The sequence below is a fragment of the Aythya ferina genome (assembly GCF_964211825.1).
Source record: "Aythya ferina genome assembly, chromosome: 7".
In the NCBI taxonomy this organism is placed as follows: domain Eukaryota; kingdom Metazoa; phylum Chordata; class Aves; order Anseriformes; family Anatidae; genus Aythya; species Aythya ferina.
In genome coordinates, this window is record NC_140302.1 from 19,212,816 (window position 1) to 19,227,132 (window position 14,317).

The 14,317-nt window shown below is 41.6% G+C and overlaps 1 protein-coding gene across 9 annotated transcripts in view; it reads right to left on the reverse strand.

Moving 5' to 3' along the window:
- ARHGAP22 (Rho GTPase activating protein 22) overlaps window positions 1-14,317 on the reverse strand; it is a 151,633-nt gene that overhangs the window by 131,305 nt on the left and 6,011 nt on the right. For 3 of the 9 annotated variants that reach the window (XR_014695053.1, XM_084526118.1, XM_084526107.1), the window contains exons 1-2: window positions 4,263-4,316; window positions 3,862-4,061 (exon numbers count right to left, since the gene is read on the reverse strand). Coding sequence is in view for 8 of the 9 variants with exons in the window: in XM_084526118.1 (XP_084382244.1) it covers window positions 3,862-4,061; window positions 4,263-4,302 (240 nt within the window). In the remaining variant the exon portion in view is untranslated. Of the gene's footprint in view, window positions 1-3,861; window positions 4,062-4,262; window positions 4,317-10,161; window positions 10,181-10,214; window positions 10,258-13,050; window positions 13,081-14,317 lie in introns of those variants that run through there. The other 6 variants (XM_084526119.1, XM_084526116.1, XM_084526120.1 and 3 more) reach the window with 4 other exon arrangements.

The following is a 14,317-nucleotide window of genomic DNA, read 5'->3' on the forward strand; positions in this document are numbered from 1 at the left end:
AAAAGTAAATGCAACCCACCTCTAAAAAACATACTCCGCTTTCTGGTTGCACTACTAGTATATCAGAACAGCAATAGCAACATGCTGCATCAACATTTAGGGAAAATGGTTGTCATTTCTTAAGTCAGCAGAGTACCCAGTAGAACAAAATTCATTGCTTTCTGCATTCTACCATGGTGCAAGAACAAAATGACAGGTCTTCTTAGGTCCTTCTCAGCAAATATTCATTTCCCCTTCATGTATAACAGAGAAGTTAGTTTGGTATACCTGGTCTCAAACTCTGATGCTTGGGTAGACCTAGATACAGAACCAGTAACCATAACTATAAATGAGAGCCATTTTTTAAAATCAGTCATTTTGCAAAAAAGAAGACTCCTTCAAGTAAAGATTCCCCACCAACTCCCTTGATGCTATCTTCCAAAGGAGCACAGAATAATTTCTAGGACATTTGACTAGCGATCAACTAACCTATTCCTCTTAAGGTATCTTCAGGATATTTATTTGATACAAGAGGAGTCAAGCAAGGATCAATCATTGTCACACTGCTGTGCATGGTTTACTCTGCTTTGCAGGTGACAGTTAACATTCTCCTGCATTAGTCCAAGAGCTGCAGAGATTTGCGAGAGAGAAATACTGTGTTTTAAACTGCTGTGAACTGAACCAGGGAGAGCCCAAACCACTTTACATGCAGCTGTGATCTTAACCTGGGAGGGGCTCATCTTAGATGTTATTTAGGGCCTTCAGAAATATCAGAGACTTATGTAAACACATATGTACATACAACCACACCCACACTCCTGTGCTGGAGAAAATCAGTCCTGTGTTTTAGTAGAAACAGCATCATGTAGAAAAGCTTTAAACATGAGTGATTTGTTAGCAGCTGCTTGTACAACATAAGGAGAGATTTTAAGTCATTTTAGGGTATAATAGTCATCTGTCAAGACTAAGGCTTTCACATATGCAGAAGTGTTAAAGACGACTAGAGACTGCTGTCAAGAGTTTCATGGGAGTTCAGAGATACGCCAGATGTGTCTGATATCTGTAGGAAGATAAGGATCCCTACAGAAATCTCCCAATCAGCAGGACATAGAAAAAACTATACAAGACATCCACCATTTCTAGAATTGAAGTACAAAAACCATGCAGCACTAATGAACAGTTTTAGCAAGCTGGGGAGACTGGGCTTCGGAGCTCTGAGCCATACTCAAATATCTAAGGAGGTACAGGTCTTACTCTGCAAGAACTGCCTTATGCTTGCATACCCTTGCCTGTCAAATCATCAACCAACCTGGCTAAAAATCCAGGAGCAGCTGACAATGCTATACAGACAAAGAGGAAAATGGTGCAAGAGTGAGCAAAACCAAGAGATCATGACAGGAGAGAGAAGGAAGAACATGACAAGCATGTGGCTACCAGACATACCACTGAGATATCCAATTGGCCCAGAACAGGAACAGTACAAGCTGTGTCATGATCCGGTGGAGGAACCAAAAAAGGGAGAGGACCAACATGAGCCTCTACGTATCTTCAGTCCTTGAGTTCTGCAGACAGTATGTCACAAGGTCACTGAATTGTGGTACTTGTGAGCCAGCAAAATTGGAGAAACAGAAGTCTGCCTCCCATGGCCTCCCTCCCCCTAGAAGAAGGTCAAATTGTTCCCCAGCTTGCTAAATTAATTTTTGCTGACAGATACACACTCCTCCTTCCAGACACAGACAGCACAAATACTTGCCTAAATTCCTTCCCCTCAAAATTTGCATAGAACAGCAATAACTCCCAGGTGTATATAAAACACACTAAAACACATTACAGCCCACTCTCAAGTCCTGCATGCTGGCATACAAAACCCACACACTCTACCCACACAGGCTAGCCCTAAGCAGCTGGCTCACGTCGCTCTGCTTAACAATGGGAAATAATGAGGCCCAGCTGACTAAGCAAGGCTCTTCACTCTTGCCCCAGCAATCTGGAACACCATAGCTCTTGATGTCAAACTCCAGCCTCACAGATGACCATAGAAAGATTTGGAGGTCAGTCTAGGACAAAGAAAAACTGTTTTCACATCGGTGCTTTTTCAACAGAACTGGCTTAGGTGAATTGAAAGTAGAGAAGAGTGAACAGGTTAAATGGCTGCTCATTAAGTACACTTTTTTCCTCACACAGATTGTTGTGGTGCAGCATTTGCATTTATGGGCTTGCCAGAAGATACAATCCTAAAAAGTGGAATTTGAAACATTTGTGTTGAGAGGACTGTGGCAATGCAAATACTGTAGGTTAGTGAACATTGTGCCATTAAACTGGCCTACTTTGCAATTTTCTCAGTAAGTTTGCAAAGCACCTCATTCCAGCTCCTCTTTCCCTTGCAAGTCAACAACAACCTGAGAGGCAAGGAGGAAAGCACACTGCACATTCCAACTCAGAGGACTATGCAAAGCCTCCTGGAAAGGAACAGGTCAATAACATCACATGCAAAACCAAGAGTGCCACTGCCTTATAAAATAGAGAAATACAGCCCAGCTACCTAGAGAAAAATTGTCCAGGCTACTTCACTCCACCCTTCCGCTCTTGATACTGGTCAGGAATTCATGCTACGCTTCAAAAGTTGTAAGTCTGGTGACAGCTGAACCAAAGTGGTACTGGCTTCTAGATCATATTTTGACCAGTTTTGGGGGGAACATCGTGCACAGTGGGAGTGGAGAAAGAGACAGGGAAACTCTTAACCAATGGTGGACAGCCAGCCAGTGGAATACATGTATGTTGCTGCAGAAAGCAGCTGAGTATAAAAACAAAGATTTAGAGAGACACTATACATACAGATAACAAATTTATTGAATGATTACAGAGGAAGTACTAGATACAGCCTTAAGAAAAGGGTGTTAGGGGGCTCAATGCTGTCCAGCAGATGAGTTAATATGACAAACCATTCCATATTTGCTACTGCAAAGCTGCCACAACTTCTAACTGCTAGATGCTCTCCTCACTTGGATGGAACATATAAGCTTCGATAGACCTCATATTGCAAAAATAACCATTACATATGATAAAATAATATTTAGCTCACTACTGAGCTTTGTTCAGATCTTTCTCCAATAGCAGACAAGAACTGAAGGACTGCAATGGGTCAGGAAAGAAGTCTCAGGGAGCCAGAAAAAGCTTCAGCAGGAGAAGACGATAGCAGCTTCCAGCAATTGCTCATGGTCAAAGATAAGGGCTGCCCAAACTTGGCTACTTCAAGCCATTTACAGCACTATTCCACTAAATAAAGTAGGGTTATGGCAATCCTGTCTTTCGTCTTACTTACACACTCACCACTCTTGTCTTCAACCCTCTTCTCAATAGCACAACCTAGAAAAAGGTTATTCCTTCACTTCTGGGCTCCATCCACTTTACACCTTTCCAATTACACCTGACAGTGACAGCAATTTCTTTTGCATATTTACAGCTTACAATTCCTACCTTTCTCTCACATAACTATGCTCTTACTAAAGTAGCCTCCCTGAAATACTAACAGTGTACTGTGTAAGTGATGCCTTATACTTAACACCTTGCCTTGTATCTGGTGAGACGTATATAGTAATGAAAGTTTTGACTGGTTACATGGCAAATAGTTAACAACAGGTAGAGGTAATTTGTTTTGTTTTAGAGTTGCTCAGCATGCCACAGTAGGTAAATAAATAACTTCTGATGTTCTCCCAAACTCTGCAACTTATCCATGTGGTAACTAGGTCTCCTTGCAACATCTCTTGCTTTGAGCATTCTCAGTGCTAAGAACAACTGAACTGAGGTCTCAAACTAAAGTACCGACTGTGACCCACATAAAGTAACAGCCAATACACTGTACAGTTCTAAAAATAGTCTTACCTGAGGTTTAGTTTCTTCCTCATCCTTATAATAAAAGAGCTGGTCCCCACGCAGCACAAACCACCGCTGCTGCCAGTTCTTCATAATGCTCCTCTGTTTCTTCAGCCAGCCACACTTCAGCACACGTTCTTGAGGGTTAGGAGAGGAAGGTCTGGAGGGAGGCCCAATCTGTTCACCCATCACCAAACTCTTTGATCGGGCTGAAAAAGCAATTACAGAGAAAGTAAAATAATGAAATAAGGATGAGAACAAACCAAGAGAACAGACCACTACTTGCACTCTCCTTCTTTCAGCAGGAATTTGCTTTTAAGGGTGTACATTCAAGTTAGTGACAGCAAAACAAATCAAACATCAACCTTTTGGTACTGCTCGCTGCAACAATCTTATAGGCAGCACAGTACCTCCACTGCTCCTACTCCCTCTTCCTTCATGGCAAGTCATTACTTGCCCCCAGCTGTACATGGGAACAACAATATTGCTCTATCCAAAAGAAGAGGATGTGCAGATATTGTGAGGAGAGTACAGAAAAGAGAACAGGAGATACTAAAATGAAATATTCTTACTGCCACTGAGTTGGTTGGTCAGTGACACCAGTTGCCACAGGAGGAAACAAACACACACTGATAAAGTCAGAACTGAGAATGACTCAAAAAGGGAATAGGCACATAGAGGTAACATAGCTATACAGTATGATTCAAGTCACCTGAGCCTTTTGAGCTTTCCGACTTTGAAGCAGAAAAAACACAATGGAAATTTTTAAAAGGGACAAATCTACTAGTCTGGAGTAGCAGATAATCAGATATTGCAAGTAAAAAGTGAGCTCTCTAGCATAGAGAGGTTACATGATCTCATAGGTCTTCTCCATTTCTACTTCCTTTGAATTTATGAAGTTATGAAGTATCTTATAAAAAAAAGTTATTTACTATCTGAGGTCATTTTCCTTCATTAGAGCAAGTCTGCTCACCTCTCCTGTAACCACCCCACAGGAGGTCAGCCTGTCCTCTGACAGCTTTCCAGTTTTATAGGAAGAGGGCATCACTTTATTTATTATTTTTAAGTGTAAAACTCAGTGGGAAACCTTGTCTGACATGCAGATTTTTTCCATTTCTTTAAGTTCCTAGGGTGAGTTCCACTACAATAAAGTTTGTCTCATGCCTCAATCAAGAAAGCTATAGGTTGAACCCTATTGCCTACTGTAAGAAGTTTGTTTTCAGCTGGACTCTAAAAATTAATTAAAATCTTGAAATGATGTAAGACATGCTGATAGAGAGTTACAGCTTTTTCTGAGTTATCTTTCCCTTATTTTTGGCTAAAATAATTTGCTGAATTTAAGCTGAACTCACATAAAGCATTAGTTCCACATTAGTGAGATCTACCAGCAAACTTTGTATTTGCTCAAGTAACCCAGTACTCCCCAAACACTTATTTTTACATATATATATATATATATATATGTAAAATATATAGCTCTGACGTATCTGGGCTTATTCTTATTAAGTTTACTCACTATAGTCTTAGCTCTGACAGGACTTTTCATTCTAGCAAAGTATGTAAAGAATCGCTTGCCTTCCACGAAGCTAACTGAAATCTCCATGCCTTCATACATCCCTTTCTGGCAACACAGTGCCCTCTAGCAGATGATTATAGAAGTACCACATACAACTTTGCCTGCTACCCCCCATCACTCTCAAGAAAGAGAGGATCCCATTTCGTGCATGTGCAGTAAAAAGCAGACTTCATATTTAAATCTCTACTACACAGGTATATAAGGGCTTAGTTGAAGAAACAGCCTTTTCCTCATCCCAGGCCATGTTTTATAGCAAGGACCAAGCTGTTATCTGTGACAGTCCCAGGTTCCTTTCCACATCCATGTTTACAACATACCTTATTACAAATATCCCAAGAATTTGCTTTTCCAAATGGAACTATGTTTCTTGGACAATGCCTTAGAAATTAACCTATTTAGTCTAATAGCACCAAAATCTATACTTCAGGAAGCACCTCAGTCACCTCCACACTACAGCACCTCAGCACCTTCCAGATTGTGTCATTCCCAGTAGTTTCCAAATTCCCTGTCTGCATACAGTTATATAAACCCTCTCCTACCCAACGCAAATCAGATTTATTAGATTTAACTGGAAAAAAGCTACCTTTTTTATAGCATCTACATTGACAAAGACCTAACAAAAGACATCATTCAGCATTGTCATAACCCAAAGTGAGCCTTCCTTCACACATCCTTTGAGGTTACTTGCACAGCCCTGCCTAGTAACAATTTATTATAGGGAAGAGTTGAGGCTTTCATGATCAGACACTAGAGGATGTATATCCTCATACTTTTATTTTAAGCAGCACCACACGTTAGTCAACTGCTATGGCTGTTAATTCTTCATGCTGTCTTAGCTTTTCATTTCCTTAGAGCTTCTAGTCATGACTGTAATAGTTTATTTCATTATGGAGATAGTTAGCAACCTCATCTGTAAGTCAACAACACAGTCCAGACAAATTTTTAGAAGAAGGAATTATTTATGGCTATTAACAGCATTGACGTTTATATTGCATGCTTCATGGAATAAAATAATTGCATAGAGAGGTCAGAAGAAAGTTTTCAGATGAGTACAGCCTGCCTTTAAAGGAGTTGGTATCTCACAGTGCTTGGATCAAATACCTACTTTGATAATCCGATCCAGTACATCAAGCCCCTTGTTCTTAATGGTAGATATATATATTCTTAGTACTCATCTATTTAACAGAATTATGGAATCAGCAAAGCATAAGGAAGAAAACAAATCAATAAATCAGGCATACAACAACTCAGCAAATACTTTACACGCTCTAGAGTTCTAATCCAGTAATGCCTTTTCAATAACTCCAAACAGTTTGGTTTTGCTCTCCACATTTTCATGAATTGATTATTGACTCAGAAACACAGAAAAGCACTAAACAGAAATCAATGTAGAAAGGATTCAAGCTCCCCCTGGAAGAAAGGTTTAAGATTCACTTGCACAAAGCAACAGTACTGAAATGCCAGCTACAGGACATACCCACTCAGAAGCAGGAAAAATGACAATTACAACCCAGCAAGTTTATTACAGACCATATAGACCCACATCCTTGATGCCAACAACAGTGAGCCAAACCTCTTTTAGGAACCATTAGATGGCAGGAATCATTAAATGGCAAGAAGCAGAATTGCTTCCAGCTGCAGGAGTATTTGCAAGGTCTGCAATGTTCCATATGGATGTTGTCTTGGCTAGATGAAGGTGGGAGTAGGCACTGTGAACAAAGATGAGCAACAATGACTGCTGTACTAACTACCTGAGATACACCAAATAAGCTCTTCAAAACCCCCACACTTGACTGCCATGCCTTTGCTATTAAACTCAAAGATTATTCCAAGGAGTGGACAGACCAACTCAGATGGAGCCATGCTGCCATTCCTTACAGAAATGGGAATCCCTATCTAGACAGGGCCAAGCTGGGATGCAAAGTTACTCTTCAGTTCTCCCTCTTCGCCCCATTACCAGAATATCAGACATCTACAAGAGTCCGCTGCCACTCAGACCTGCCTCTGAGCAATACACATCACCACTTTCTCATCACTTTGATTGTCTATCTTAAGCATGCACATCAACACAGGTAAGTTCCTCTGCTACACTTCTTCCTTTCTCTACCCACACCATTCCCCTTTTCTGAGCACAGTACTGACTGAAAACATTTGACAGTTTCTTCTTTCCTTCCCCTGCTCAGACCACTACAGATTTGAACAGTCATTGAGAACCTAGCTAAATCAGGGACATTGAATTGCATTGACTTGATTAATTTCAATATCAATTAAACTTGTGGTCTTTTGAAATTTCATAAGCAATTAAACTAAATCAATACAGTCATTAAACAGAGTCTGGCTGACAAATTGTCCTTCAGTGAAGGCACTTCGTTCTAATGTTCCTTCAACTAATGACATAGTGACACCAGCTATTATTTCTGATAGTATTTAAAACACTAGCCACAAAAGGAAGAGATCTTACGTACTATAAGCAATATTCTCAGTTTTTACTTAACTCAAACAGTATCAAAAAAAGCCCCGACAACACAAGAGATACATTTCTTTTCACCAAGTTGTAGGAAAAAAATATTTGCTTCAGATTTTTGTCTGTAGTACACATCTGTATTTGTGTTTGCATTTGATTGCTGAGATACCACTGCCAGCAAGCACAAATGAAACCAAGACACTTCCTCAACAACCTGAGAATTTATCATCTTGAAACACAGTAAAGACATTAAGGGAACAATGTTTGAAATCACAGAATTGTCTAGGTGATCAGTGATAAGATGTATTTAGACAACTAGAAGAATATAAGTTTAAAGAAACTGGCAATGGCTTTTTGTTCTCTGAAGCCAAATAGAGTAGCAGTCTGCACTGAATCTAGAGGTTGCTGCACAGCCAAGTGCTTGCTCACATTTTGTGACCTGGAAGACACATACTACATTTAGGAGTACTGCCATAACAGCAGGTTGTGCTCTATTAGTTTTAGTGAATGAAGCTACACCTCTCTATTCAGAACATTATACAGAATATTCCAGGATTATACAGACCAAGACAACGTGCTGCATTCTACCACCCTTCCTTGGTTCCTTGTGAAGCACTAATGCAAGCTCACACCAAAGTAAGACTTCAGAAAAGATGTACTAAAGCTGTACCAGGGTGCCTGGCAAACCAGCAGGTCCCTGAATAAAGCAAGTCCTGCCCAAGGGTACCAGCTGCAGAACAGAAAGACTGCAGACAGAGTCCAACAGGGGCCTGGAGAGCAGACCCAGCCACAAGGGCTCAGAGATCAACCAGAACAAGAGGCAGCCTGAAGAATGACTGCATATAAACCAGCACACTTGAGCTGGAGGATTTAGAACTGTATTGCAACTACTTGGGACTTCATCATCTCTCCAAACATGTCTGGGCAGGACCGGTGCATGGTTTTGCAACTGAAAAACTCAGATAAAATACAAAATTCTGGAGATGCTGCTTCCACAGCTGTACTGTGGAATATTTCACAGCCCAGACTTGGTTTGTTTTTTAAGCTATACCAGCTGTAAAGATACAATGAAGATACTCACTGCTGAGCAGCCTAGCCCCTTCACCAATAACATGTGCACATGCCAAAAAGTTCTGAAGCATTAGATTGCATACATTCTACATACCAGCATATTTTAAGGGTAAGCATGCTGACAGTACCTGGCAAAACAGAAGGCAAGATCTCCTGCTAGCTAGCAGGTTAGTACACCCACACAACACTGCTGTTCTATACATACTCCTTCAGGTACTGAAAACTATTTAACACTGCCATGCCCTGAGCTCAGGCTTCTTCCAAGGTTTACTAGCCTAGGCAAAGCAGCACTCAAAGCTGCCTATAGCCTTCCTAGAGTCAGAGCAGGCTTAGATCTTCACATCCATCTTCAATAAGTATGCAGCATTTCCTTTTAGAACATGTGGAACAACTCTTCTCCCTATACTACAGTATTTACATAACACCATCAGAAACCAAGAAGGCAAGACACTGGTTTGAGGGCTGCTGCTTTCTGAGTGGCATAAAGGAATTAATCTTGGTCTTCTGTGTAGTTCAAGACAACAGCCATGGCTTTTCACCACTTTACAAATGGTACAGTCAGCTCTGTATAAGGCATGCTCTAAATCAGAAAAGTTATTTTATACTCCAGTGACCTGTGCAATATGACCAGAAGAATTGCTTATACTCATCAGTTACTTTGCACAAGTACGCAGTTAGTGCACCTAAACGAGGCATTGGGGCGATCAGGCTGAACAAAGGTAGCAATCAGTTTGAATCTTTGCTATCTTTTACAGTGACCCAAATGGTTGTGGCTTCAGTGAAATATGCTAACATTATTTTGGCTAGATCTAAGTAGAAAGTACAGCACACTGGGAGCAGACATGCATGGTGGAACAGATTGTGTCCCCCATGACCCACACAATACTTATGTCAGAGATTTTCTTTAAGTCCATTATTATTTTCTTTAAGTCCAACCAAAATAATTCTTTGATTCTATATTAGGGAGAAATAATCAGATCTGCTTCAAAAGCATGCTGTTAATCCAAACCAAAATGGATATTTACATGTATATAAACATCCCTAACTACTCCAAATGAAGACACTAGACAGGATCTGCCTACTGACCCAGTAGGTTGGACTAAGGACAGAGACACATGCAGTAGAACAATAGATAGTGAAACTTTTGGACATTATAGTAACAGACTATTAATATAATGGCTCTTCACTGAAGGCTTACTTTAAGCCTTAACTGTTGCACCCATCCATTCTCATCTTAGTTCTACTGCTCACAGTGTATCTGAAGTAACAGCACAGCCCTGTCTGTACAAGGCAAATGAAAATGTGTATCCAACAGGTAAGCAAAGCCCCTGCAAAAAAAAAAAAAAAAAAAAAGAAGCCTGTGAAAGGACAAGGAATAAAGACAACATTCACTTAGCACCCTAACTACTGGCCTTTTAACCCTCAACACAAGATACAACGTGGGGTCTGTAATGGTTGTTTTATTTTCAGTACCAGCTAGTTTGCTACTGATCATGCTGCAGCAGCATGTGTTAGCTTCTCTGTAAGAAAATGCATAAAATACATCACAGCCCAACCATTCAATTTTGCCTTTCATCACTCTTACAACCTTTTCTTCACTAACACTGGCCTCCTATCCCAATAGGATGAAGTAGTTTTGCATAGCTTGCTGCACATCATATTTTAAGCAAGCCATTCAGCATTGCCTTGTGTGTATGTTCCTCGGCTTAGAGAAGGCTAGGTAATACTCTGTTCTTCAGACAAGGCTAGAGAGCTACAAGCTCCTGCCATTAATTGAACAGTAGTCACTTGAGTAATACTCATATGCTTTATTTATTTGTTAAGCATTGAAAGGGACACAAAGAAGATGGATAGCCAGTCCATTATAATTTCATGCTATTCTATCCCAGTAGACAGCAGGTTCAGCTTAGTTTCATTATCAAGAGAGATTCAATGTTGGTTTTCTGTTTGTTTTCAGAAAAGAAAAAAAAAAAAAAAAAACAGAAGAGAAAGATATGATTAGCAAGAAGACACAAAGATAGGTAAATGCCATAAGCAGTAGCTCAGAATCCTAAATTCAACATATTATGTCCTTTGTTATTGTAAAAATCTGTTACAGACCATACCATTGGACAGCCCAAGTACAGAAACCAGTTTACTGCATTTTCAGGTCTGCACCATGCGCTGACAGTTCCCAACTGGAACCACTGCAGCAGACTGTTCAGAGGACAAAGCAGCACTTCGTTCGTATCCATTTGCCACTTAGTTCATATCCATTTGCTGAGTCAGTTTAAAGCATGCCTTCACCACCAAAGCACGCATGATGGGCTACAGAACCATAGCAAAGCCAAGCACCACTCTCCGCTCCCACTGAACCTTGGCAGCATCTCTTGAAAACTGTCCATCATCTCCATCTGGTTAGTTAGAACTGCCTACCTGACAAGCACTGCTCAACTCACACCCTGCTGCTGGCAAAGCTCTGCAATTCCTTGGGCAACCACGCTGAGCTACAGCTCACCGCTGCCAGAAGAGGGAAGTCTTACTCCCTTCTCCCTACACCCACACCACTCTTTCCTTCTGATCCACCCAGCCTTATGTTCCCACACTTCACTGACAAGCTCAGACCTTTTTATAAGAATAGTTACTCTCTGGAATGCCAGGAAGTCATCTCAGATTTCTTTTCCCCTGCTATTTTAGCGAGTCAAGTCAGGTCACAGAAAGACGACTGAATAAATAGCTTGTGCCCCCTCCACAATCAGTAAAAACCTCTTGTAATCTTCCCAGTGGGTATGGATTTAAGACTTCATTTTAAATAGTGTTCCTAGCCATGGTGGACTGAGGGACAGACAAAACACACTGGCCACAATCACATTCATGTTAGAGCAGGGACTGTACTAAACTTGTACAGCACCAAACACTGTGGGATCCTGGTCAAGGCTGCAGCTCTTCAGCACTACAGATACAGCACATAGGTCTGCTGCATCATAATAATTCAAGTTAGTCATATACCCTGCATTCACCAATGCATTTATAACAAATATTAATACCCGTGACATGCCAAGTACTTGGTCCATATTCTTCAGATACTGCAGTGGATGCCAGCATCACTGGTATCTTATACTAACCGGAGACATTTGTCTGCCACACTCCCTAGAATACCACTTCCCCAAATTATTGTGAACTGAAAATGGTAACCAGGAGTAGAGAAAACTTCGTCAAGGCCTTTTGTCAGTAACACTGAAGTGATAATGTCAGCCAGCTGCTTTCAGGAATAAAACCTCCCCATATTCAGCAATACCTCATTTCTCTTATACAAAGATCACCACAGGTATTCATTCCTACACTACTCTTAGGGCATTACACCAACAGCTCCATGTTAATTTCAACATTTGTTATGTCTGTTTTCCATGTGCAAACAGCACCTGTCCCCTTCTCTGTAAAACAGGTCCCTCAGTGACTTGCCTTAGTGACAGTGTTATTTATTTGGGAGACAGAGCTAGAAAAAATCCAGGAATTCTTACTCCTACATGTCTCATAATCTGAACACAAGTACACAAATTATTTGGCTGTTTGTATAAGATGTCATGAGCTAATACCATAGGGAGGGGTTCTCCTAACTTGGAGGTCTACACAAGGTTAAGCATTAGACTGTGAAACTCCCTGCCGACAGTCCTCCCAGAGATCATGATTGATCCAATCCTTTCTCCTGCAGCATAACCACTTCACCTTAGAACAAGTGTATACAGCTTCCTCATCACTTCATAGAATATCCCAAGTTGGAAGGGACCCAGAAGGATCATCGAGTCCAATTTAACACCACACACCATAGTTTTGGGTGTAGTTTTTGTTTGTTAACTTCAAGGAGTTCACAAATAATGTGAACTTAAAAGCATAATGTGCTTTTAATTACATGCGTTAAGAGGAAAGATACTCCAAGCAACTTTTTTAAACTCCAGAGAACACCTAGTATCTCCCCTATTAAGCTATTCATAAAGACAAATTTACTCTCTTTTGGGCATGAGACACACACAGAGAAGCTCTGTTGAAGGCAAACACGCTAGAAGGACTGTCAGCAGCAGCCTCCCTCCCCCATGCTAGTTTCAAATACCTTGAACACATACAGGCCTGGGCATGGATCCTTTCCTTTCCTTTTCCAGCTCACCAGATGGCTCACACTGCACCCTCATCAAGGGGTTCCCCCCCTGCCATCATGGTGTGGGAGGGCCTTCATCATTGCCTCAAACTACCTCTGCCTATTATGCAGGGAGCTGGAGAAAACACATCAAGCTGTTTATACTGCTGTGCTTGCCTATTAACTACCAGCAATGTGAAAGGAAACCAACAAGGAAAAATAACGTAATTCTGGTAGTAGCCTTGCAATGAAAAGGAATACATTTATACAGGCTCCAGAAGGAGCAGGTGACTGACCTCCCAGGAGCGAGGTGCCAGCATTTGTAGTGCTACCACTGTGCTCTTTGCCAGCCTGTGCTTGCTCAGCAGGTGTTTTACAGCTAAATTAGAAAGCCTATGGCTTTTTCACTTTTAAATATTTAATTTCCCCCCACACACAGTTTATCTCCCTGGCAGCCCAGCCGCCCTTCAAGCGGTGTTACTGCTCCTTCCTAAGGCCTCAACCATTGCCCAGGAGGCGAGGCTGTGGCTCGTTATTTCAAATCCAAATGGCGTGCGCCCAGTAATGGCCGCTTGCCTGCAAAGTTTTGGGGCTTGCTCTACAGAAGGTGATCTCCTGCCTGAGCCTTCAGGCCGGGCCAGAACACTGCTATTGCCAAAAGCTTCACCTAGCTCAGCATACACCACGAAACCCATGTGGAAAGGAAAAGGCATCTCCACAGGGATAGAGAGGCTCACCCCTCTGAACAGCCCAGGTCCTTCTGTCATGGATCATACCACCGAGTAGCAGCAGGAGCTGAACCTCTCTCTCTGGAGTTATGCCCCAGTTATCAGTTTCTAAGACCTTCCCCTACATACACACAGCCACTGAACCAGACAGAGACAGAGCATAAAGCTGGTAATACACAGCTCACTGCGCTGCACATCCCTTACCAAAATAGCAAAGTGCTAGGAGACTGACCACTACCAACAGGACAGGAATAATCCCCTACCTCTTTCACCTCCCTAGTGCCAGACACAGCACGCAGAGACACCCACACTCTTATTCATCCACCCCAAGCTTCCCCATCCGGTTTGGGGCTATTCTTTCCTCCTGCCTTCAGGGCACCTATAAGCAACTAGCCCAGCAGCACACCAGGCTCCAACCCCAATGCCTCCCTCAACAGCCCACAGCATTTTCTTAGGATTTTAAGCTCAACTCAGCAGCTTTACCTCACATTTCTCCAAAGCAAGGAGGTGAGACT